This window comes from Nannobrachium achirus (genome assembly GCF_963921795.1).
Source record: "Nannobrachium achirus genome assembly, chromosome: 4".
NCBI lineage: Eukaryota > Metazoa > Chordata > Actinopteri > Myctophiformes > Myctophidae > Nannobrachium > Nannobrachium achirus.
In genome coordinates this window covers 57,422,693-57,443,862 of record NC_137813.1, presented here as the reverse complement: position 1 = coordinate 57,443,862, position 21,170 = coordinate 57,422,693, and the positions used below count along the sequence as shown (strand labels likewise).

General features: G+C 43.0%; 1 protein-coding gene across 1 annotated transcript in view; it reads left to right on the top strand.

Moving 5' to 3' along the window:
• rapgefl1 (Rap guanine nucleotide exchange factor (GEF)-like 1) overlaps nucleotides 1-21,170 on the top strand; it is a gene marked incomplete at both ends in the record, with an annotated part of 87,388 nt that overhangs the window by 45,231 nt on the left and 20,987 nt on the right. Inside the window, 2 exons of the mRNA XM_080724864.1 lie at nucleotides 8,288-8,366; nucleotides 19,305-19,473. Coding sequence (XP_080580990.1) covers nucleotides 8,288-8,366; nucleotides 19,305-19,473 — 248 coding nt within the window. The remainder of the gene's footprint in view (nucleotides 1-8,287; nucleotides 8,367-19,304; nucleotides 19,474-21,170) is intronic.

Sequence of the window (21,170 nt, the reverse complement as noted above, 5' to 3'; positions counted from 1 at the left end):
GTCCTTTTCACTTAACTGGAGCTCAGTCTGTTCTTGAGAGACTACTATGTCAGTGGTGCTCAAACCTTTTCATGTGAAGGGCCCCCAAAATGATATTTATTTGGCCACGGACCCCCATCTCAAAATATCTAGTTCCAGGGACCACCCAGAAGCAAAATTTGAGTTACAAACGTTGGCTTTGAAAACACATCTATTCAAAGATTTGCACACATTTTCACGACTTTTTCAAAAATAGCAGATCTACAAGCTCGCAGCGCGGCACTCGGTGCCGCGCTGTGAGCTTGTATATCTGCTATTTTTCACTGGTTAACAAGCATTCAATAAGTCTAGGCCTAAATGGGTTAAGTACAGTGCTTGAGTACATGTACTTAGTTACTTTCCAGCACTGCATGTTAGACAGCCACCATCAGACCCACAGTCCCAGTTCAAATCTTTTTAGAGAGAGAAAGAGAGAGACGTTTTCGGACATGAAGTTTCACCCAGAAAGTTGGGATGTCCGACCGTGGCAACCTGGTGAAAAGCTCACATGAATTATGCAACATTTGGCAGCATTTAAAATTCAAATAAATATTTCAAAATGGCTCCCACTGTGAATAATTTGCCGCTGAGGAGTCTTTATTTTTTTTTAAGCTAACGCGCAGAGAGCTGGTGATAAGTACATGGAAATGACAGGTGTGATATGATTCCATATATTTGAATATCTGCCCGTGAGCCATTTATGCACAGCAGTCAAGTATGTTGCGCGCGCCGCGCACACACACACACACACACACACACACACACACACACACACACAGAGAGACACGCACGCGCGCGCACGAGTGTGCTCACACATGCATACAAGCGCAACATAAATTAATTAACATGCTCTCTCAGATACAGTCTCTCTCTGCCTTTTCTTTCTGTGTCTCTCGGTGCTCTTTAGGTATTTCGTCGCTGTCGGGCAGAAACCTGGTATCTCCCAAGTTTCAAATTTGTACGTTCTTTCGTAAATTAAAGCCCTGCTTCATCATACAAGTCTGTCGCACAAAAGTAGTGAAAACAGCCGATCTACAAGCACACAAGATCGTGCTGTTTTCACTAGTTTAAATCATTTTTTAAAATGATAAATGCAAAACGAACGGTTTTGGACATACAGGGTTTTCACCCGACAACGACGATTATGTCTCTCTTTAGGGACATGTCCTCTGTCTTTCTGTGTAGGCAGGGAGCAGTGCTCTGTAGGGACATGTCTCTCTGAAGAGGACACAGGAGGACGGATGTCCAATACCTTTTGGTGGACACCCCACCTATTGTAGGAGGACATATACTCACTCCACTGTAACTCCACTGTAACTCCACTGTAACCTCGTTCACTACAGGCCGTGTGGTTTCCGCCTAAAGCGCGGAAACCACTAGAGGAAGCAGCGTCGCTTTGATTTAGTTCCCTCCGTTTGTTTCCCCAATCCCTATTAAAATGATCGAGTAGCCTAGTGTAGTCTTGCCAGTCGCTAACAGTTGGACAAAAAGATGCATATACTGTACCAAACAATTTTTTTTCAAAAGCAAAACTAATCCGCATCAAGGAGTTTATTAGATAGGCCCTAAAAGTATGTCCTTGAGTGCAGGGGAATATTTTGGGTTAAAACTGAATCCGGTATGATCTTTCCGGCAAATTGTAGTCCTTTTAGTACTACAACATGACGTTTTGTGGTTTCCGCTCCAGACCGGTTACAAGCCCGAAAAGTGAAGTGATCCCAGACTCCACTCAGTCCACTGAGACAGTAGGACAGCTGAGCGGAAGACGATGTAGGATTGGAAGACCAGGGGGGGTCGGTTCCAAATGTGTTAATATAGCATCACAATAATTTGAACCACTTCATCCATATTTTATACCAGTGGTCTTCAACAGGGGGTCCAGGACCCCTAGGGGGTCCTCAGAGTTACTACAGGGGGTCCTCCAAATCTTTGTGTGATAGAAACTTGTTTTCCTCTTTGTTTTATATTAACAACTTGAACCCTAGTGTCCATATTCGGAAAAAAGCAAAAAGCTTTGGTGTAGAGGGAAAAAGAGCGGTTTCATAAGTATTGACGGTTCAAGTGGTTAAATATCTGAAAAATCTATTTGACATGAATCCAAAATACACTGATGATTGTGCTGTCAAACAATGAAACTATATGGAATCTATGAACAGGTTGTGGGGGTCCCCGCTTCATCTCTCTCTCAACTAAGGGGTCCTTGGCCTGAAAACGTTGAAGACCCCTGTTTTATACTATGGCTGTTCAGAAACAAAAAGATACAGTATGAGCTCAAAGTGCGTCACTTCGTAGCGCGTTTGTAGATCTGCTGTTTTTGAAAAATCATGAAAGTGTACATAATCACTAAATATATATTTTTAAAGCGATCCTTTTTAACTAAAATCTTTGCTTCTGGTGGTCCACGTCATGAAACCCGTTCGAGATGGACGGACGGGGGGGGGGGGGGGGTAATGATACGCAGCTATAAATGCGTATCATTTTGACACGATGAAGTCTGACCGTCCTGCCCGCTCCGCCGCTGTCACGTTGCGGTTGTTCTGAAAGGGGTTTTCTTAGCAACAGGTAACATGGCAACAGTCCGCTAGATCTGAGTGTCCCTGTAGCAGCTGCTCAACGCAGAGCAGGAGAGAGGTGTGAACGGAGCGATCAGCGTGGGAGGCTGCTGCAGCGTGTGTGTGTGTGCGTGCGCGCGTGTGTGTGTGTGTGTGCGTGTGTGTGCAGTGGTGGAAAAAGTACTCACATTTTGTACGTAAGTAAAAGTATCAATACTGCAATGTAGATGTAGGCCTACTCCGTTAGGGTGCCCACACACCACCTGGAGTGGAATCCGCCAATGCATTTCAATGAGAATGGAGTTTTTTTTTTTGCAGAAATCCTCTACTGGCAAATAAACGCTCCATTCTCATTGAAATGCATTGGCCGATTCCACTCTAGGTATTTTGGTGTGAGGGCACCCTTACAAGTAAACGTCTGGAATTCAAAATGTACTTGAGTAAAAGTATGAAAGTATTGGCATCAAAATGCACTTAAAGTACCAAAAGTAAAAGTACAAAATGTTTGAAAATAGTAGATCTACAAGCTCAGAACAACGTGTTTTGAGCTTGTACCGGTAGATCGTCTATTTTCAAACAGCCTAGGTATGAAATAGGGCTAAAGTGGTTTATGTATGTTTTATAATATTATAATGTATACCTGCAGAGTAACTAGTAAATTTTCAAATAATTGTAGTGGAGTTAAAGTACAATATTTAGATCTGAGATGTTGTGGAGTAGAAGTAAAAGTATTGGAAATTGGAAATACTCAAGTAAAGTACAAATACTTCAAAAATGTACTTTACACCACTGTGTGTGTGTGTGTGTGTGTGTGTGTGTGTGTGTGTGTGTGTGTGTGTGTGTGTGTGTGTGTGTGTGTGTGTGTGTGTGTGTGTGTGTGTGTGTGTGTGTGTGTGTGTGTGTGTGTGTGTGTGTGTGTGTGTGTGTGTGTGTGTGTGTGTGTGTGTGTGTGTGTGTGTGCGTGCGTGCGTGTGTGCGTGCGTGCGTGCGTGCGACTAAAAGATGCATATACCAAACGAATTTTCCAAAAGCAAAACTACGCCGCATCAAGGGGTTTATTAGGTAGGCCCTAAAAGTATGTCCTTGAGCGCAGGGGAATATTTTGGGTTAAAAAACTGAATCCGGTTTGATCTTTCCGGCCAAATTGTAGTCCTTTGAGAACTACAACATGACGTGGTTTCCACTCCCGACCGGATCGAATCCAGAAAAGTGAAGGGATCCCAGACTACTCTCTCTCTCTCTCTCTCTCTCTCTCTCTCTCTCTCTCTCTCTCTCTCTCTCTGGATTCAATTCAAAGAGGCTTTAATCTCTTTGAGAAACATGTCCACATTGCCAAAGCGACTGTCTGAACATGAATGGGATTAGATAGCTTCATCTATAATCTTTTAAAAACACATACTCCAAATTGATATCGTCATTAGGGATGGGAGGATAAGCAATATTATCGTTTATTGTGATAAAAGGCACTCACGATAATCGTATCTTGGAGATTTAATTTATCGCGATATCGTCCTCCGTCATGCACTGGGATCAATTCACCTTTTATTTGCCGAGCTGCATCCGGTACCACTTAAACCCATTGGTAAATACTTAAATTATACATACTTGATACAGTCTTTTTTTTTTCAATCTATCAAATGTCTTTGCCAAGAAATTGCCGATCTACAAGCTGTAGATCTGCCATTTTTTTTGGCAAATGTTCTGCCGCAGGACAATGGATTTGGAGTATCGCGATATTATCCTAAATTGCGATTTCTTTTGTCACAATAATCGTGATATGACAATTTTCATATCTTCCCATCCCTAATCGTCATAAAGAAATGTGCAAACAGAGCTGTGTAAGGTTGCAACATTTGACTGTTAAATTGTATATACTATATACAAATCACATCATTTAGACATATAGATAATAGTAACACTTTTTGATGTTTTTTCAAATAAAGGTATCTGCTCTGTATGTGCAGCAGGGGCGTTTTTCCACCCATGTAGAAAGCTGGCCCACCCATCGATTGTGGCCAAAAAGTGTATTTTTATTTTTATCATCGTCTTGCTTAATATGAACAAATGAGGCTACTTTACAACTGTCGCTCGGATGATGCATCTACACTAGCAGCAGTTGGCCACTGTGTGTTTGGAGGGGGAGTGTTAGTGTTAGTTTATATTTGGAAATGTGTTGTTGGGATGAAATGCAGCTGGGAACTCGATGCATTGTATTAGCCTATTAATTATTGTTCATTGCTGCTGCCACCCACACCCGTTTTAACCCCAAAAAACCCTAATAATTTACAGGAAAAAAAAGAAGAAATATTTTGCGCCCGCACCCTTTGGCACAATAATCCTCCCAAGCTGGGCCCAAACTGAAGTTGCCAGGCCCACCCTATGTCTCTGTTCTGGCCACAATATGACATTTTACATGATGATTAATTGTCACTCAAATAATTGGCGATTAACGATTTAATTGTGTTTTTGTCGTTGACAATTACATTTCTGTTTGGCTTTTAGGCTTTGAAGTTACACATGGTAGATATGACACATAAGCTAAATATACAAAGAAATTACTTGACATATTTGACAACGTTATACTTAAAAAAGAACATTGATAGTGGAAATAGCCGATCTACAAGCTCACAACGCGTCGCATCGCGACGCGTTGTGAGCTTGTAGATCTGCTATTTCCACTATTTCTGACATTTTTCAACATTCACAATTATGACGATTATGACAAAATAATTGCGATAATGTCAAATAATCACAATTAGACGATTATGTAATAAGTGTGACAGCCCTAGTCGTACACAGATATGATTGACAGTGTACGGCGGGTGTACTCCATTGAATGTCCCATTTGCTGTCACAACAGCCCATAAATCTGGCTGCCTGTGTTTGCTCACATTGCTGTACTTCCCCCAGCAGCAGCAAACATGGGAGTTTCTTGTTATTAGTCATGTTTTGGGAAGTATGTGTCTCTGATGTCTTGGCACAGTTGGCGCACCGTAGAATCCCTGAGTGTTAATTTGAACTCGTTGGGTGTTACGAAACAGCTCCAAATGGACCCTTACCGCTCTGTAATTTAGAGAGTATTTGATGTACATTTAGACAGAAGATGTCAGGTTAATTTGTTGACCTGGCGCATCCTATAGTTCATTGGTTCTCGAAAAGTGGGGTCCGGGGACCTCCAGGGGTCCTTAAGGGAGTTCCAGGGGGTCCCCAGCTAAATAATAGACAGTTAACAAATGGACACTTATGGGTCTGTACCATAGGGTCTGTACTCTGTACCCTGGTTCCATTTGTACACTCTCAGAGTTAAATTAACATAGATTTTAAAATATAAACTGGGGTCACAGAGACAAATGCCATTAAATGGGGATCCGTGCATGTCAAACTGGGGGTCCTTGAAATTAAAATGGTTGGGAATCACTGTTGGAGCCGTATAAAAAACCTCTTATATGGGGGTCCCTGGCATATCTTTTCAAACGGGGGTCCGCGGGCTAATAAGTGTCAATTTGGGCATGAAATGAAAAATGCTATATTTTATATCGTTTTAATGTATAGATGATGTATTTTTGAGCGGTGGTCACACCGTCTCCATAGCGTGGCCGTGTGTGTATGTATGTTTGTGTGTCTGTCTGTCTGTAGCCTGTGGTGTAGCCTGCTATACCTTTTCTGACCACACATGTTAAGGGAGGGGCGCTGTTCAGGCCAGGCACACTCACACTCACATTCACACACACAAATACACACACACACACACGCACGCACGCACGCACACACACACACACGCAGCCTCCACCGCTCAGTTCACACAAGTGTGATTTTTAAAATACATTATACTGTTCAGACTGATGATGGGTTATTGGTTTACCTATGATCCTAGATTACTATTTCTATGCATTTGACGTATTACCTTGCTTACTGTAAATCATCGCGTCTTCGAAGTTGTCTCTTAAATTGTAAATTGTGACTCGGAGAGTGCGCGAACAAAACCGTTCGTGCGCTCTCTTGAGTTAGATTAAGTCTGAGGAATGTTGGCAGTGTTGACAGGTAGTTAGAAAGCGTATAGCTGGGTGCAGTGGGTGCCATGGGTGCTCAGTCTATAGTCTGTCTTCTCCTGGGAGCCAGCTGTGCCAGGTGGCCCAGGTGTGGCAGCCTTTCTCGCTCCGTGGCCTACTAATCTTATTTATACATTTTTCTTGAAGCCAAAATAAAAGAAAAAGTCAGATGCTAGGTTTATAGACTACTGTGTTGTCTGTCTCTATATATTTATAAGTAGCAGACGAGACGCAAAGCTGGTCTTCTAGACGTTTTATTAACACACTCTTGGCATAAACATAAACACACTGGCTGTGTCCTGTGTACTGTACAACTCCCGCGCTGTGGCTATTGCGCATGCACTAGAACCCCCTCGGCATGCTGGGACATGGAGTTCTTCTACCAGCACTCATTACAACACATCTTCCCCCCTAAATAAGAAATGTCATTTACCCAAAACCAGTACTATACTAAAGCATTTTTCAAATAGCTTTTCAATAAACATTTTAACTGGTTAACAACTTTTTTTCTTCTTCTTGTAAATACTTTCTCTGCAACAGGAAAATAAACTCTGCAATCATATAAAGCACAAACTTAGAATCCAGTATAAACTTTTTTTTTCTTTTCAGGTATTATCACAACACAACTACCTGGTATCCTATTAGGGGTGGATATTGGCAAGAATCTCGCGATGCAATACATATCACGATACTTGGGTCACGATGCAATAGTATCACGATGTATTGCGAATCTTTGCGATATGATTATTGTTTTTGTCGTTTGCAGCCTGCATTTTCTTGAAAGACCTCACTAACTGAACCGTGCAAGGGGAAGTAGCTACTATAGTACTATAAGTCTCCATGCCGTGATGCATACATTTTAGGGGTGAACTACTCCTCTAAAAAAAAGAACATTGATAGTGGAAACAGACGATCTACAAGCTCACAACGTTGTGGATCTGCTGTTTGTAGATCTTGTAGATCTGCTGTTTCCACTATTTTTTTCAAAATGTTTGAAAATATATGAAAAATGGAAACATGTAAATGATGCCAAAGTAATGCGATTAGACCACTATGTAATAATTGTGACAGGCCACAGTCAGTGCTCATGTGTTCTGACTAGCGCATTCACCAAGTATTCGAATATTCGAATATCAAAGTCACTATTCGACGTTGTTCACCGAAGTCCAATATTTGCTTATTTAATTTTTTTTATTGTTTTCTCTTTAGTTTATAAAGCTAGATAGGTAGTCATAAGAATGAGTTGTCAATGCCCCTGGTGGATGAATTTGTTAATGCTCTATACCAGGGGTTCTCAAACCTTTTTAGGCTGTGACCCCCAAAATAAACATATTTGAACCGGGGACCCCCACCCTGACAAGCACTTGGAATTGTAGGTATTACATTTAATGTGACTCTGTTCCACAGAAATATTGTGGAAATAGCAGATCTACATGCACACACTTAGATCGGTTATTTTCACAATGTTCGCCCCTTGCTTACTTAATATTTGACAGTTTGGCCAGTCCTGTCGAATATTCAACTATTCGAATACTTTGAGGTCGAATGATTCGAATACTAAAAATCACTATTCGTGAATGCCCTAGTTCTGACGTTGTGCGTTCTCTGAGTTTTCCTTTAGTTTTCTCATAATTTGATGACATTCTCTCTCGTTCTCTCTCTCTGCAGAGACCTTGCTGGATGACTTCATGTTGACACACCCCATCTTCCTGGCTGCAGACAGGTTCCAGCAAGTCCTACTACAGCAGTATCCTTTACACACACACACACGCACGCACACACACACACACACACACACACACACACACACACACACAGACACACACACACGCGTGCGCGCGTGCATATTTGTAAATCACTGACCATGCCATAATTCTACACCTAACTTAACCTGAAAATGCAAACATGCATGAGCACACATGTTGTGCTCGCATGCAAGCAGCAAGCGAGCGAAGCTTCACACCCACGCACATACTGTACACACTGCCCTGCGAACATTTCACGTATGCAACCATGCATACATGAAATGTCCCACACACACACACACACACACACACACACACACACACACACGCAAGCTTGTATTACTATATTTGTGAGGACATTTTAGGGCAATGGTTTTATGAACCATTTGTACATACAGGTTAGTACACACACAATAGTATTGTCTTAAAAAGACAAAAAAGGGGGCCGCACACACAGTAGCCAAAGTGCCAATATTTATTATAGGACTCAGAGCACTTTCCCTGTGCTCTGCGTCCTATAATAAATATTGGCACTTTGGCTACAGTGTGTGTGTGTGTGTGTGTGTGCGGCCCCCTGTGTTGTCTTTTTAAGACAATACTATTGAGACTATTCTGCCGTGAGCCGGCACCACTACAAGAGACACCCGATATGATTATTGACGTTGCCATGTTGATGTGTTTGAGCCTAGTAGCTTCTATTTGAATGTTGTCTCTGATGTGCTGTACAGAGTACAGTACGGTAGCACCACCCACAGTAGCTACACGCAGTCACAACATGTGTGGGCGGAGAGGAGAACTGGAAGAGATGGAGGGACGGACGGACGGACGGACGGACGGAGGGGTCGAGAAGGGTCTCTCCTCTCCTCTCCTCTCTCTGGTCAACACAAGACCAGAATGTGAGAAAGACAGAGAGAGGTATTATAGAATACAAAAAGAGAAAAATAAGTGTGCGTGTGCGCATACGCGTGCGTGTGTGGGCGAGGGGGTGTGTCTGTGTGCTAGTCTTACCACAGCTAGGCTGTCATTACGGACTAAAAGCTGCTTTTACATCTAGCCTGCAGCTGTGTGTGTGTGTGTGTGTGTGTGTGTGTGTGTGTGTGTGTGTGTGTGTGTGTGTGTGTGTGTGTGTGTGTGTGTGTGTGTGTGTGTGTGTGTGTGTGTGTGTGTGTGTGTGTGTGTGTGTGTGTGTGTGTACAGATACATGCTCCATGCTAGCTAACGTTGACGCCTGCCAGTAATAAAGGATGTTTAGGCAGGAACATTCACGTCAAGAATATAACAATTAATAACATAATGAACAGATAGACTCGGCAAGATATTGGCAAGGATATTTAACCATTTATTGCATAAATGGAATACAGTTAAACTTGGCGTTTGAAGGGCTCCGCGATCGGAGATGCTCCCTGAATTTTGTGCAGGCATTTCTGAGCATGCTAAGCAAAATCAGGGAACGCAGCAATACCCCCCATAGGGATAGAATAGCAAATAGCAATAACCGTGACATGTAACATAGTCAAATCACAGTATTGAGCTTAACAACATTGACATGAACTTAGACAAAATCACAGTATGAGCTTAACAACATGACATGAAACTTAGACAAGATCACAGTACCGTATTTTCCGGACTATAAGGCGCACTTAAATGCCTTTAATTTTCCCAAAAAACTACAGTGCGCCTTATAGTCCAGTGCGCCTTATATATGGATCATTCATTGACATTGACATTCCCTTTAGCACAGCTCCATCTGTTGGATGCATAACGCAACGGTAGCGTCTATTATGTGCGCCTTATAGTCAGGTGCGCCTTATATATGAAAACAGTTTGAAAATAGACCATTCATTGACAGTGCGCCTTATAGTCAGGTGCGCCTTATAGTCCAGAAAATACTGTACTTGCTTAACCACATTGACATGTAACTTAATCAGACAATCACAAGTATTTGAGCTTAGCCAGAGTGATCATGCAAAGGTGGAGGCTGGGGTGGAGGAGGAAGCAAGCAGCAAATGATTCCGAAGCTTCGGAACCAAGCATTGGTAGGGAAAGCAAGCTCTATTTAAAGGAGCCTTCCCTACTGATTGAGAGCTCTGATTGGAGTATGGCAGTCATGTGACATAATGACCAGCAGATATGTTAATGAGGTATGATAACAGAGCTGACTGACAACTGACACTCAGACTGGCGGCGACTTGACTCCCATGCCCTGCATAAACTTACGCTATGCTTTATTTTAGGCAGGAACATTCACGTCAAGAATATAACAATTAATAACATAATGAACAGATAGACTCGGCAAGATATTGGCAAGGATATTTAACCATTTATTGCATAAATGGAATACAGTTAAACTTGGCGTTTGAAGGGCTCCGCGATCGGAGATGCTCCCTGAATTTTGTGCAGGCATTTCTGAGCATGCTAAGCAAAATCAGGGAACGCAGCAATACCCCCCAAAACTAATGAGCTTGCTCTCTGTCTTGGCAGGGCTCGGCCAACCAGAGAGCGCTTTAAAACCCCCCAAAACACGGAACCCAACGCCACATAAAACCTGTGTCAGTCAGACTCTGGTTATGTGAAGCAGCAGAGCGCCACTGCAGACTTCTATATGATTAAAGCAAAAAGACTGCAGAGTCTTTACCACAAAGAAGCCATCCTAACGCTTAGCAGTAACTATGTGAACAGCCGCTGGCTGCGATCTCTACGTTGAATTTATTTAACTTATGCAAAAAAGATACAGCTGCATCTTAAAGAGAGATCATTCTATGGATAGTGAAAATGTACCTATTCTGTGTAGCTGCGAAGCTTCGCCTATTCTTGAATGATTAGCCTATTTTAAGAAGCAGATGTTCTTAAAGAAAGGCCATTCGAGCCGGGAAGCTCCCCTGCTGGCCTTGGATTAATCTAATTGCATGATTGATAATTATTTGTATTTTATTATTTTTATTTCTTTATTTTTATTTACTTTTACTTTTAATTTACTTTACTGAGCTGTGCACCGCGCTTAAGGGGAGTGAGCTAATTAAAGTTACCTATGTTTATTGGACATCAACCTGCATGGAGTAGCCTAATCCCTACCAGCTGCGCTGCCCGTGCCACCACCTTGTTGCTTCGGATAGACCGACTTCTCATTCCATCGCGCCCATGGCTTTTTGGGCCGCCAGAATGTCCGCTGTCCCTGGGCGAATGTAACGTTCGAACGCTGTTGACGACCAGCGGCCCATGACTTTGAGTGTTGAAGCTGGGACCAGGGTGGCTGCTGATGTAGCTGCGCCGATGCGGAACGAGTGGGACGTGTACAGCTCTGGAGGCATCCCGCATCTTTTGCAGGAGACGGAGTCTGGCCGTAAACCATGCCCTTGACATTGACTTCCCCTTGTCCGTCAGGAACAGGGGCTCGTCTTGCCTCGCCAGGGGACGCTTTTGCAGGTACCGGACCATGGAGGACAGAGGACAAAACATGGTTTTAGTTTGAGAAATAATTACTTGTCCCTTCCTTGTCTGTTTTAGAGTGCTTGAGAAATATTGAATACATGTGAGAATCGACCGTGATATTTGCCATGCTAAGGTCGTGAAGAGGATCAAAGCGATCTGTATTAGAGGTAAATTCCCCACACCTGAGAAACCCGTAGAAAGCAGAGAAGAAACTGTTTCTAGTAACAAATCAACATATGCACCGAAACACCCCTGCCTTAAGTGAGCCACCAGTTTGTGCACAAGGGGTATAGTAAGAGGAAGTCGCTTGATACAGCTTGCCTCGCCAGAGGCCACGCAGATACCATGAAATGGAGGATAAAAGAAGTATTAGTTGAGAACGTAGACTGGATTGCCTTGTTGCACTACCCGGCTGAATATCAATTAACTCATACCATCATAAGGTGCTGCAGAGACTTGAATATACTTAGAATCATCTTGAGCCTTGTTGCAACGATCATTATTATAATTATAATTAATTATAATACAACCATGCAATCTATATAATACATCTGACTTATCAGCCATATAATTATGCCTTTAGATGAAGATGCAGTTTGATTAACGAATGACCTGCCTTTCATGGCTCGGGAGGAGGTCCAGGTGAGCATCCTCGATCCAGAATCCTCGATCATCCCATTCCCGACACATGGATGTCGCTCATGAAACAGGCAGGCAGCCACTCCCGTCTGCCGAATCTGTAGCGTGCAAGCAGGCGGGCCAGCAGGTGGCGGGCGCGCAGCAGGCAGGCGGGCGGGTGTGCAGCAGGCGGGCAGGCAGCGTGCAGGCAGGCGGGAGTACAGGCAGCATGCAGGCAGGCGGGCTCATGGTTGCAGCAGAAGTAGCGTTAGCTGAAGCTGTAGTAGCAATGCCCTCTGCAGTGCCGACCGGCTCCTGACTGGCCTCATGGTATTATACAGTAGTGGACGAACTATAAAGATAAACATGTTAGCAGAAAGCACGCAGCACTGCAGCACAACGCTGCAATGAAATGCTGCAGCAGCTCCAGTATGAAGCTGAAAAGTTAAACATGATGTTAGCAGCAGACATGTAGCAGCCTCAGCAAGAAGCTATAAAGAAAAACACAATTTAGCAGAACATGTAGCAGCTTTAGCCTGAAGCTGCAATGATAAAACCTGAGGCCGTAGCAGTGGGCATGCCGCAGCTCCGGCATGGAGCTGTAATGATAACATGATGTTAGCAACCGACATGTATCAGCTTTAGCATGAGTTGTAAAGTTAAACATGATGTCAGCATTAACTAGCAGTAGCATTAGCTGTAATTATTAGCAGTTATGCTAGCAGGCAGCAGCAGGTTGAGTGGAGCTAGCAATAGCTGAAATTATAGGACACATGATAGTATCTGACTGAAGCAGCAGCAACAAGCCATTAGCACAATTATGTGATCATTGTAGCATCCGAGATAGCAGCACGACTGATAAAGAAAGAAGCCTGGAAATGAAACATGTTGTTAGCAACAGACATGTAGCAGTTAAGCATGAGCATAAGTTGAGCATACAGAGAAATGGTAGAGTCAAAGCAACAGCCAGCCTGCAGTAAATAGTTTTTTTACACCGAAGCCTTTCAGTGTGCAAAATTACAGAACAAGTGTTTAACGCTGTTCCGAACAACGTTCAGCATGTACTGGCTGTGCATAGATACAATAATCAACTCAGTTTATCCATTTCACATGGCCACTTAAGTGTTATCATGCTAGCGTTTGTAGCACAAGACATTAGCGTTAGCCGCTAACATAAGCATTTAGCAGTGAACAAGCTTTTCACATGGCTATCCCAGTGTTGCCATGCTAGCGTTGTAGCATGAGACAATGACAACCCCTGAGTTACTAGCATTAGCCTCAAACATTAGCATTTAGCAGTGAACAAGCCTCTCCCCATGCTGGAATGTATCCTCTTACTCTATACAACTCAAAGGTTCCAAATGCGCTAACATTAGCATTTAGCAGTGAACAAGCCTCTCACCATGCTGGAATATTCCTCTCACTCAACCTCTCTCTCAAAGGTTCCTGAGTAAATAGGGAGAGCTTCCTAGGATCTCCTTTTAGTAGAACTGTACCATCATGCAACTGTACTTTTCCCATGCAACCTTCTAACAAGTCTTCAACTCTCCCCACACTACACACACAGTAGCTGCGTGACCTCATGTGGCTCAAAAAGGGAATTAACCCACTCTGCACACAGACTAGGCTGATTCTAACAGGAAGCATGTTGGAAGGATGTTGAAAGCAAGCCAAATAAGCAACTTTACTTCAGAACAAGCCCGAACAAAACAACCCACAACTAGAAGTTATGGGGGAACAAGACCGAGTTGCTTATAATGGGCAGACCTGGCAACACTGCTAGACTGAGAACAGTGTGAATGTGTATGGTAGCAGTACATAGACTACACTACCCATGATGCATTGCCCATTTAACAACCTCCCTTATCAACTTTCCACCATTCCACCACATAGGACATTAACTATGGTGTTTATAAAGCCAAATAATCACCTGTGCAAGAACCTTCATTTCCATACTTAAGCAAGTGTGAGAGTGAGCGTGTTTGATCCTCGCTTGAATGCCGCAATCTCACCTACTTTACTCCAAGTAGTGGCAGTTAGTTGAATATGGACTAATTCAACTGTAGCACATGACAATCTCTCTCATGGTAACAAGTTCTTACACCCATGAAAGGCATATGTTAACCATTAAACATTTAAACCCCCTCCATAAAACTTCTAACATCTTGAAATGCTGTACCACTGAATTATCTAAGCATCAATATTTGATTCAAGACTCTTACCGAATACTAGCTGAACCACTCCTCAAGGACAGGTCCCCAACAAACACTCGGACTCAGGCTTCTGTATGGCCAAACAGGCCCAGACGCAGCCACCTCCCCTTATGCTCTGCCCTTAAAGGGGCAGTGCTACTCCTGTAAACACTTGACATGATTCCTGAATGAGCAAAGCATTAATCTTAATACACAAATATACTCAGTAGTTCCAACCTGCCTGCAGAGTAAAAGTAGCATTAGTATATGATTAGCAGCAATGTTGGGAAAAGAGGCATATATTAGAAGTGAGCAATAGCATCAGAATATCATCCATGCATGATATCAATAATAGCATAGGCTACACCTGTTTAAAGCAGGATGGGAATCCCTGCATGGAGCCATGCATCTGAAGGGAGTATGGCCACACCGGCCAACATGTTGGATTAGCTGCCGAACTAGCTGGTGTTTGCAGAGTGTAGCCCTGCGATTAAAGATTTAAGAAACCCAGTGTGGCATCTGCTGGAGACAAACAGCACTGGAAGCTGGGCAGGAACAACAGTTCACATACTGTTCTAGGCAGCACAAATCACAGCCAATGCCATCATGGTTCAGGGTGCACTGTAGAGCAAAGCATGCTGTTAGCTTATGTTGCTACAAACAATTTGAAGCTTCCACTACTACCACTGTTAGCATATGCTATACTGTTGAAATGTTTTCTCTTCTGAGAAGCAAGCATGCTAGTAATACATTTTAGATGAGACCTTGTTCAAGTTATGAGTAGTAGTAAACACGTAAATGAGAACTAATGAAGTAGTGCATCATGATAGCTGTAGTTAACATTAGGCATAATACTGTTAGCAGTAGCATAGTGATAGCAACAGATATAAAAGCAGGCTAGCATTGCTATTGAAGCAGCACGGCAGTAAGCAGTATCTAAAGCAGAACCATATGGTATCACCAAGCTTTCGAGCAGAACCAGAGAGTAGAGCAGCCGCAGCAGCAAGCAGCAAATGATTCCGAAGCTTCGGAACCAAGCATTGGTAGGGAAAGCAAGCTCTATTTAAAGGAGCCTTCCCTACTGATTGAGAGCTCTGATTGGAGTATGGCAGTCATGTGACATAATGACCAGCAGATATGTTAATGAGGTATGATAACAGAGCTGACTGACAACTGACACTCAGACTGGCGGCGACTTGACTCCCATGCCCTGCATAAACTTACGCTATGCTTTATTTATTTAGTCTTGTTCTTCCATAAGTAATCACAGTAGCTTCATGTGAGTCACGGTAGAGTAGTGTGGCTGTAGACATTCTAACATCTCTGTCGGGTAGAAACACATGTCCAAAACTCTTCAGGATTCAAATTCAGTAGCAGCAGCAGTACTTTTGACGAGCTCGAACCAGGGGCAAGGCCACTTGGCGTTTGGTGGTGTTAATTTTTTGAGGGCACAAAGGCCAAAAGACAGGGCAGGAAGGCCATCAAATCAAACAAGATTTTAGTCCATTGAAATTTGTTGAGTTTAACGGTTAGGGATGATAACCTAATCTGCAGTGAAATAGATTAATGATGGTATTTACAATCTGATCCATGCTCAGCCCAGCACCAATCAAAGTCACTGGTGTCTACGTGACAAGAAAGATACACCGGTGTCCAATGTTCCCTCTAAGCTGCGCGCATGCGCGCCCGCGCACTACTCAGGACGCTGTCGCGCACGACAAATCTTTGTAGCGCACGGCAGATTTAACGCTGAAAGATTTGTGAAACGTAGTTGATTATTTTGTGGTACTCATGCAGTCTCTGTCTTCCTGCATATGCTTAACATAGACAGCGCTAGGTCTCTCTCTCTCTCTCTCTCTCTCTCTCTCTCTCTCTCTCTCTCTCTCTCTGTCTGTCTTTCGGTGCCTCCCCCCTCTCGCCAAATTATCTCCCTCTCGCTCTCGCTGTCTCCGTCTCGACTCGATTCTCGCTCGCCTCCTCCGCCCCCCCTCTCTCTCTATCTCTCTCACACACACACACACACGCACTTGTGGTAAACAGAAAATTCTTAGGACCACTACTTTATTGTTTTATTGCCGTCATAAACTTTCTCACATCTTCTATGTGTGCATTAACGTTAGCAACAGCGTGGCTGTAGGGCAGGCTACCAAAACAAAACAAACGCATGTGCTTTGCATTGCGTATCAGAAGCTCAAGTCAAAGGACCATGGTTGCTAATGTGCAGTTTCATAAAGACGTCCCCCTCCTGTGCACAGCAGAGATTAGACCTTCGGTACACACTACTCCTCCATCCAGCTTCCAGGTATGAACTATATAAACTGCAATGTTTCTCTGGAGCTGACGAGCTTGGCGTCTCTCCTTCACGACGAGTTAACAAAAATAACTCCAGTCGCGTAATGCATTGGTCTCAAAGTGAGTCCGGGGACCCCCAGGGATCCAGTTCCAGGGGTCCCCAGCAAAAGTTAGGAACCAAATGTACCCTTATGTAACTCAGAGTGTACACATGGAACCACACACTCAGAGTTAAATTAACTTGATTTTATAACAAATATAAATTGGGGTCTCATTGATAGAAATGCCATTAAATGGAGGTCCATAGCCTAATGCATGTCAAATAGGGGGTCTTTGACATTAAAAAGGGAATCACTGCTAAAGCCATACAAATATTATCTTATGGGGGTCCCTGGGATTTGCCTGACTGCGAGCGCCAGACATCTCACACTACGTTTCACTCACACCACCCACCAGCAGGGGGTGGTGATGTGCGGAATGAAGTGTCAGGCTACCCTGGGATAGCTTTTGCTATAATGCTATAATGCTTTGGACTGTATTTTATTCATAATAATGACACTTCTTAGCGATGGCTAACCTTCTTTAGACGCGTCAATGTCAATATATTGTTATTTTGTAGACTCATATTTAGGCCCATTGTATTTATTGTATTTACACAACATGTTGTCAACATGTGATGTGTATATACTATATAAGATAGATAGATACCTTTATTATCCCAAGGGGGAAAATCAGTCTGTAGGCCTAATGAATAATAATGGATATAAAACCCTTTTCCCCCCGTCTTTTTAAATTTAACAGTCCTAGTAGCCTACAGTTTCTTAACAGTAGTCGAACCGCTATTACTTATTCTGTAATAAAATTAGAATAAGCTATGACTTGACACACTGACGTAGTAGGCTATACCTACTATATATTGTGCACTCGACATGTTGCTCATCGTTGCTCAAGTTGTGCTCAGAAGGTTGGAGTGTTTGCTCAGACCGAAGAAAAATTAGAGGGAACATTGCCGGTGTCTACTGTTTACATATTGACCAGAAAGAGACAGAGGAGAAAGTCAGTTTGGGCATTAAGGCCACTGTGGCCTCAGGTCATGCCATTGGTTTGAGGGGCACAAGGCCAAACTGAGGATCAACGGAGGCCATGGCCTTCATGGCCTCCATGAAATTCCTGCCCTGGCAGACACACATGGCAAGTTTGAGACCAAACGTCCTTGACGTTGTCTGAGTTATGCTAGGCACACACGTTGTATAACAAACAGACAGACACACAGGCATAGATTCTGTAAATGTATATAGATTAACGTTCATTGATGCAGCCTCGTGTATGATGCCAAACATCGTCAACAACCTGCTTTTGTTGAATGTTTTCCTATTTATGACACACCCAGAAATTAATATAGTCGTTAGGGTGTGCGCGTGTGTTTCTAATAATCATTATTGCGTATAAATGTGACGTGCATTGAGTTTGTAGCTTCACGAAAAGGGCTTTACTAATCTAAAATTGGCTTATTTGGCTCCACCCAGTAGCACTCACACAATGAAACTAGAAGCTCTTCTTTCTTTCTTTCACTTTCTTTCTCATTCACAGGCTCAGTCATCTGTCACAACCTGTGTGTGCGTGTGCGTGTGTGTGTGTGTGTGTGTGTGTGTGTGTGTGTGTGTGTGTGTGACCTTAAACTTGGCAATAGTACAACCCTGTAGTGGCGTGGCAAACCTGCATTTAACCCTTTAAGGCCTGAGGCTGATTCACGGTCTGAGACCTTGGTGAACCTGACTATTTATCACGCACAACCTGACTAATACTGTGATGTAAGCATCGTTATGAAACCTTCCAACTGTCACGTTTTCCCGTCATTTACGTTCTGACAACTGGATGGTCCAACTGTTCAATCCAGTAGTCTTCAACTTACGGACTGGGCTGTACAAACAGTAAAAACATTTAAGGCCTGAAAAATACCTAAAAATGTTTCTAAATCCGAATGGTTTTCTGAAAAAGTTAAGTTTTTAATGTCAAGGACCCTCAAATCTCAAAATATGTTGTTCCAGGGACCCCCCAGAAGCAAAGATTTGAGTTAAAAGTGATCGCTTTAAAAGAATATATAATATATATTCTAACATTTTCACGTTTTTTTTTTTCCAAAATAGCAGATCTACAAGCTCAAGTTTTTTTGTTGTTTTTTTCTTCAAAATAGCAGATCCACAAGCTCATAGCATATTTCTGAATGGCCAAAGTATAAGGAAATATCGTTAAAGTGGTGACAGAGATGCGTTCCCGGGTTCAACCCCCCAAAAAAATCACTTGCAGTACACCAGCTGTCTGTCGGGCCAAACGAATCACCGGATGAAACCATAATGTGTGGCGGGCGGGTTGTTCGTTATAGTTCCTTGACCCCGCAACCTTTTCCAGATTCTCCCTGGACACGGAGGGCGGGGTGGAGGGGGGGGAGGGGCAGGGCTGGAGGGCTCTGGACGGCGGGGAGAGGAAGCGGGCCGTGCTCAACGTGGCCTTCCGCTACCTGGACACCTACAGGGAGCTGCTCCAAGAGGAGGGAGACCGCAGCTTCAACTTCCCTAAGGTAACGCACACACACACAATTAGCTAGTAGCCAGGGGCGTCACAATGGGTAGGAAAGTGGGACTGAGTTACCAGGGCCCAAGGTGGAGGGGCCCTAGTAACTTTGGCTATTTTTTAAAAGTCGTGAAAATGTGTGCAAATCTTTGAATATGTATTTTTTAAGCGGACATTTGTAACTGGAACCCTGGAACTAAATATTTTGAGATGGGGGTCCGTGGCCAAATTCATATCATTTTGGGGGTCCTTCACATGAAAAAGTTTGAGCATCATTGACATGGAAACATGGGTTTCTTGCACACTTTTTCACATTTTTTCAAAAATAGCAGATCTATAAGCTTGCAGCGCGGCACTCGGTGCCGCGCTGTGAGCTTGTATATCTGCTATTTTTCAATATAACATTCATGGGGGGCCCGCAGTGAATCCTTGTACCCAGGGTCCAGAATTTGGTGTGACGCCCCTGCTAGTAGCTATGCCCCTCCCCTAAAGCTTTTGTCCAATGCTAGCTTAGCAACCGGCAAATTGCCAAGGCTGTTGCCAAGGCAAACCAGGTAGTAAGCAGGAAGTTATTCTAAGCTAGCATGGGACGAAAGCACTCCGCCACTTTTCAACCTATCTTCATATAATAGGTCCTCACTAATGTTCATGATAAAATATCACAATTTTTCTCTACTCAGTTTGGGTCTCATAGGAGAGCTGTGGGTGGGTCAAATACTTCCTACCGGTGACATCATCAATGGGAAATGCAAGCTAATAGAAACTGCAGGCTTTCTATTCCTGAAAAAGTTGCAATGTTAAAGTGGAAGCCATTGTTCTCGTGATAATATATATATATATTTTTTTTTTTTCAAAAATATTATTTAAAAAAGATTTGTCAAACGATGATGTCACCGAGAGGGGGAACATCCCTTTGCATTGAGGCTGAGGGAGTGCTTCTCCTTCTCCGTCTCGTCTCGTCTGTGTGCCGTGGCTGCTTTCTAGTAGCCTATTGCCGTCAGAAAAAGTACTCGAATTTATTACTGGTAAAAGTATGGTTTATACATGTTTTATTATAGGCTAATATATATATCTACAAAACGACTAATGTTTTAAAATAAATAGTTGGGTATTTTTTATGCAATAGGATCCGAAATGTAGTGGAGTAGAATGAAAGTACTGGAAATTGGACAAATACCTACAAGTAGGCTACAGTACTCAAGTAAATGTACTTTTAGTTACTTTACACCACTGCTGCTGCTGCGGGCTGCCTAGTCCGCGGGGGAATGGTGAACGGTGTTGTCCTGTCTGCTGTGATGTGACGATGGGTTGTGTAAGCCAGTGTGCGCACAACAGATCACCTCATTCAATTTGGCAAATTTTATAAGCATATTTGCTTCGCTTTTTGGTGTGTATGGAAAAAGGCTTCGCTAATTCGCCGGTGTGTAAGGACCTTTACAATTTAATCCAGAGCGATTTACAATAAGCAGTTAATACATCAATACAATAAAGCAAGATAATAAGCAAGATAATATGTCAATACATCAACAACAATACGACAAATGCATAGGAATATCAATCAAGACAAACAATAACGTACGTAGACCACGCACCTAATCAGTAAAAAACTTTTTGTAAAACCTAAAAATGCTACTGTAGCTTTCATGTACAGTATGGTCATCGAGGGTAGACTAATGCTACAGTAGTGCTATGGGTTTCAGGTGG